At 41.9% G+C, this 6,239-nt stretch overlaps 1 protein-coding gene across 1 annotated transcript in view; it reads right to left on the bottom strand.

The window, feature by feature from the left end:
• Positions 1-448: 448 nt before the first annotated feature.
• Positions 449-6,239, bottom strand: part of LOC138011610 (protein MON2 homolog) — a 36,628-nt gene continuing 30,837 nt past the window's right edge. Inside the window, exons 29-32 of the mRNA XM_068858692.1 lie at positions 5,664-5,783; positions 3,303-3,411; positions 3,058-3,149; positions 449-1,057 (exon numbers count right to left, since the gene is read on the bottom strand). Coding sequence (XP_068714793.1) covers positions 891-1,057; positions 3,058-3,149; positions 3,303-3,411; positions 5,664-5,783 — 488 coding nt within the window. The 3' untranslated portion in view covers positions 449-890. The remainder of the gene's footprint in view (positions 1,058-3,057; positions 3,150-3,302; positions 3,412-5,663; positions 5,784-6,239) is intronic.

Below are 6,239 nucleotides of genomic sequence, written 5' to 3' on the forward strand. Positions count from 1 at the left end.
CTTAAAAGGATCTGTTACTCTTTTTTTCAGTTTCGCTTGAAAAGTGGTTGAAAGTTTTTTCGCGCTTTGTCCCCCTTGGAAGTTTTTTTCCGTGCATCGCAATAGCTACACAATTTCCCGCTCCGTTAACGTCTTCATCAATATGCAATACCCCGCCGGCGCCTGGAACCGGCCGCATGTTCACTCGTCCTTGACAATGTGTTTTCTCGCTCTTAGAACCGGTTACCTCCCTCCTGCGCTTGCGGACAGTCCCACGTTATCCAACCCACTCAACCGGTTCCTTTTTCACCCCATTTTGGGCGCCTAAAAAGGGGATTTCCCGCGAATAGCAACGGGTACACATTTCGCTCCATTTTTCGTGCTTGGAACCAAGTTTTCCCGCTTCCTATAACAGGTTGTCTGTCTCTACCTTAAGGACTGATCTCATTCAACCCTGAGACTACTTTTAAATGCTTGGCACGAGTTTTCTTTCAATTAAGTTTATTTAAAACGCAAGCAGCGGTCATATAAAACGACACTAACGCGTTTGTCATGCCGTCCACGGGACAAATTACCAACAAGATTTCTGTACAACAAATGTTTCAATTAAAACGGACAATAGAGACCAATATTTTAAGTGTTCAATAGAGCTATTTCTATTTGTTTTCCCGGTGATATCAAGTTCCATGTCCAACGCCGGGGCCCAACGCCGGGCTATTAGGGATGCCCCAAGGGGTGAAAAAGCGAATTCCTAGGGGAAATAACAACCCAATGAGTTGTTATCTCTCAGTTTCTGACTGAGGTTGCCCTAAGCAACGGAAAAACTTTATTCCTTTATCAAATTCACGTTAGTCAATCGTCCTTTCGATAAAATTTCGTGGTTCATTGCTTTCGTGGCTTTCAGAAAGAGGCTACCGATTTCCATTCACAACCGAAGAATGGATCGGCGGGCTCAGCAGGTCAGCGTATTCTTGCAACGCTTCCCGTAAAGCACGCCGGACTTGCGTCGAGTTACAAACTGAACACTCCACAAGTTGAGGATAAAGCTCAATAACTTGATTCCAGATTCTTTGATCCACTGTAATTCAAACAAAAAGCAGGTTAAGATACTACAGATAGATATAAAAAACCTTTGAGAATTGTTTTGCCTTGCAAATGGGCAACTATGGCCAACAATTTTAACTGATTTGAGTGTAATGTGAAGTGCTAGTTTTGTGCCCCATATGAACCAATGTTTAACATCTCCAGTTCCTACGGCCTGCTCCCGTCTGACCTTGTAGCTCAGTCGGTAGAGCAGCGGTGATCTAACCCGAAGGTCGTGGGTTCAATTCCCTGGTCAGAGTTTTTCTCTGTCCTTGTGTGGGCCCATTTCCATTAGTAGGGCTAACGCTCACATGGTTCATATGGGGCACAAAACTAGCCCTTCACATTACACTCTAATCAAGAGTGAAGTCTGTTGAAATATAAGTGCTATACGGCCAACGTTTGTAAAAACGTAACCCTTCCTTATGGCCAACAATTGACAAATAAACAAATTCATAAGCTGTTTCATTTGACCAGAACCCCGATGTTGGTGCGGGCTTAAATGACGGAATAAGTCTCTCCGAGTTTTAATTCAAAAACCGGAAGCATGTCTTCTGTCTTTGGCGACAGAAAACGCCATCTCTTGTCTGCGACCAATTCGGCTGGGTGTAAACAGCCATTCGTTAAGCTAGCCACTAGTGAGTATACAACACATAATAATCTTTCCCCACCTTACCTGAAGAAAATTTTTACTACCATAACAAATGTACATTCATATAATCTTCGGAATTCAGAATCAAAATTTTACATCGCTAGACCGAAAACTGAGTTTGGAAAAGGCCGCTTGCACTACAGAGGATCTGTTCTATGGAACAGGATTCCCTCTGAAATGAGACATTTGTCTAGTCTAAGGGAATTCAAAACTTTCTTTCACGGGAAAGAATAGTTTTAATCATTTTATACTTCATACTTATAGGTAGTTTTACAGAGAGTTAATTGTGTATAAGCAGAAACCCATACGGGCTGAAACGTGTAACGGCCACTTGTGTGCTGGGAAACAAGCTTTTGAATATTCCAATTTGCTAAGTACCATATTTGGAACAACAAGAGCGAGGGGTTTCCAAATATGGTACTTAGCACTGAAACATTCAACCAATCAGTTCGCACTGAATATTCGGAAGCTGTGAACGCGCGTTACACGTTTCAACCCTTATGGGTTTCTGGTATAAGACGGTATAAGTAATATGATGTTACTAATATTCAATTATGTATTTTAGGTGATATTTTTATACGGCTCCTAGGAAGACCACTTTCATTGTCATACGATTTTGTGTCTAAATAGAGATTGATTGACATTACTCGTCGCATCTGGTTGGAATACGTCTTTCTGCCCCCTCCTCACTTGGCACGTGAAAACGCTGCCGTAACATATAGAGGAGCTCCGGGCGAGGAAGGCGCGCGTGGAACACCATGGGTAAGAAAATATGGAACCCATCTGTGCGAGAAAATTTTGCTTTGGTCAGCGTGCGACCGTACGTCCACCCTTCCAATATGACCAGTAACACGAGGCCATAACGAGGGCGCAACTTTAGAGCTCATCGAGGTCAGCTTTTTTTAAAAGTTGACTGCTGATCTGGTACTAGGCTATCGCAGGCTCAAGCCAGGTTAACTTATTGAAAGAATTCACTAATCCCACAATACACCAATTTTACCCCTCCCCAAGATCTGCATAGTCATTGTTTTCGACTTCTCTTGGAACATTTTCATGTCCCAAGAGAAATTGCAAACAATGGTTATGCAAACGTTTTGGGGGGTAATAGAGGTGTATTATGGGATTGTGCAAGTAGTGAATAAACAACCCGGGAGCTCCGCTTTTAGGCTTGGCTAAATCTCTATATTAGTTCTTTCCCGCCCTTTGGAATATCGACCCATTTTTTCACCTTAGGCAAAGCAAAATTATTTGCTTCGTTACTCAATACAGTCGAACGTTTTGGCGAAGGTCGTAAAGGTGGCAGCAAATAGTTACTTTCTCTTAAACTTGTAGTAGTTACTTACCAACAGAAGGCTTTTCCAGCACAGCTCTTTTTAAAGACGAAAGCAAGGTACTTATAGCTTTTATTACAAACGACATCTCTGCCATACGGGTCCTGTCAAATATGTATCAGTAAAACAAATATGAGAACTTAACAGATGGAAGAAACTCAACAAATACCTCGCTTATTGACTGGACAACCGACTGTTAAGTTTCGATAATTGAAAAGAATGACAAAATAAATAAACGAAGGAAAAGGAGCGTTAACCTTGGCAAGGGGCATTTGCCACTAAGCTTTTCATCCTCAACATATTTCGCTAAAACATCACTGCAACGCCTGAGGAGGGCATCAAGTGCCAACTCTGAAACCTTACCATCTGAAAAAAACAAAAACCCTGGTGATTTGAGATCTTTATTGAGTGCTTAAAATAAGTACTTTAAAGTTACAACAACAACCTTTATTTACCCTCAAATATTACAAATACAAATACAATTACAAATAATATTAGTAAATATTTAGAGGGTATTTAGCTGTACAATTACAATCATCATCATCATCATCATCACCATCGTCATCCTCATCGCCATCATTTACACCACCAACATCGTCATCATTATCACCACCACCATCGTCATCCTTATCGTCATCATTATCACCACCACCGTCATCATTATCGTCATCATTATCACTACCAACATCGTCATCATTATCACCACCGCCATCGTCATTTTTGTCGTCATCATTATCACCACCAACATCGTCATCCTTATCGTCATCATTATCACCACCACCATCGTCATCCTTGTCGTCATCATTATCACCACCAACATCGTCATCATTATCACCACCGCCATCGTCATTTTTGTCGTCATCATTATCACCACCACCGTCATCCTTATCGTCATCATTATCACCACCACCATCGTCATCCTTGTTGTCATCATTATCACCACCAACATCGTCATCATTATCACCACCACCATCGCCATCCTCATCGTCATCATTATCATCACCACACATATGTCCAGATATTCAGGTAATTAGATGCACTCGGATTTCAAGAAGCGTCCCTTTGCTCTTCTCCCCAACTTCAACATCACTCGTCTCCCGGAATACTATGTATTTATTGACTGAGTGGGAGGGCCGGAACGGAAAATATCTGGCCTGAAGTCATGGCATATGGACCGAGCGCCATGACCGAGGGCCAAATATTTTCCTGACCGGCCCGACCTAAACTCAGTCAATAAACATTTTATCATATAGGCTCTTTACACTATTCACTAGCACTCAGAAGATGAAGTTTGGACAAAATAAGTAACAAAAATTTGCATAGAAAATTAATCTTATATGTTGTTTGCATTTGCTTTTCTGGCTGTAAATAACTTGGATGTTTAAAAGCGACGTAATCCTCTATAATCGCATCACACGGAGCAGTACGTGTTGCTAGCAGGGCCGTACAGCTTTTCCCGGCCCTGTGTCACTACTGCGTGTGGCCCTCATACGGTGATTTTCCCAATAGTTTTACAATGAAAGCACAAGCGGGTCCGTACGGGCCGTATGATGAACAGTTTACGTCACGAAGTATCCCTCAAATGCTGCTTCTCAAGTAAGGACTAACTGTTGCATTTACCTTTAGATAAAAATGACGCTAACCTTGACCCTTGCCTTACTGTTTGAAATAGGTAGCAAAGGCTAATTAACAAATCGAAAGTGGTTCAGCGTTGTCTGTACTGTTATCGACAACGATATTCGTCATCACAGTGGTCAAAATGTTGTGGACTCACGAGGCGCAGCCAAGTGAGTCCACAACAAATTTTGACCACTGTGATGACGATTATCGTTGTCGATAAGAATACAGACAACGCTGAACCACTTTCGATTTGTTTTTTACCACAATATTCAACGCCAAAGAAAGTTTTTATTTCAGAGCGTGACCAAAATCATGACTCAAAGAAAGAGCAAGCGTTGTCTATAACTTTCTCGCAAAATGATTGGTTTATTTTCCAAAGTGAGCGTTCCTGATTGGCTATTACACTGCGTGACAAAGTGACGCGAGCATGACGCGTACAGCGTTGTCTAGACTTTCATCGACAACGGCAAATTAGCCAATCAGATTGCGAGATTACAAGCAATTGTGGTAAAAAGCCGTGTTCACACTCAACGTTGATTATGATCAACTGAAGTATGTTTCAGGCTATCATACTCCGTTCAATTTTATTCAATTAAATCTGTTCACATCCGCGAAAATTCAAATACAATAGTCTGCGTGAGAAAGAATGGCGCCGTACCGTGAGGCTGCCACGATTATCATCACCATGCTTGAGGCGAGAACAAAACCAAGAATAGCTTCCGAAAATAGAAGAAGACACCAAATAGCGATCAGAAGTTTCGTCTGCTCATATATATACCGCCACGTGTTCGCCATTCTGTTCAATTCCGCACTGTAATTACTTCAAACAACCCCCCTTGAGGTTGTTTGAAATTATTATAATCAAATCATAATCAAGCGCTGTAATTAGTTGATGTGAACCCATTTCATATTTAATTCGATTATAAGTCGATCATAATCGAGGCCTAATGTGAACACGGCTTTAGACTTAATTAAAGGGACAGTTCATGGGAACTTACCAGGCCGATCAACACGCTGAGCTTCTTCGGATGTTCCATTTACAAAAGAGAACTGCAACAGCGTTTCAAAGCAGGACTTTGCAAACTCTTCACGCAAGGGAAATCCGTTTGCATCCGTTCCTTCACGTATAAAAAAGCACAATTGGAAAGGAGTATAAAACGTGTCGCGCAGAGGATGTCAACGGCTAAGCTGCGTTTCATGATCAAGCACTACATTCGATCGCCACAGCCTCCTAATTTGATACAGAGTCAGAGTGCACCGCACTTTACACGAAATATCCCAAATATGCGTGACATTAGGAATACTCTCCCATGGCCTGACACCAATGGAAGTTCCACCGTACCTTTCTTTCAAAAACTCGGTTACGCACGCTATCAACAAAATGAGTGACACCTGTGACACGCCAAATTTGCGTGACAGTAGGTAACGTCCTGCCGAGCGTGATTCCAACCGTGCGTGACATGCTCATGACACGAGACACGAGTATTTTAAATGCTTGTGATCCCTAGAACACCAGAGGTCCCCAATGACTACAGTATCTACAGACAACTTCATTCTACTGGCCGTAATGACAT

This window comes from Montipora foliosa, chromosome 7 (genome assembly GCF_036669935.1).
Source record: "Montipora foliosa isolate CH-2021 chromosome 7, ASM3666993v2, whole genome shotgun sequence".
Taxonomy (NCBI): Eukaryota; Metazoa; Cnidaria; class Anthozoa; order Scleractinia; family Acroporidae; genus Montipora; species Montipora foliosa.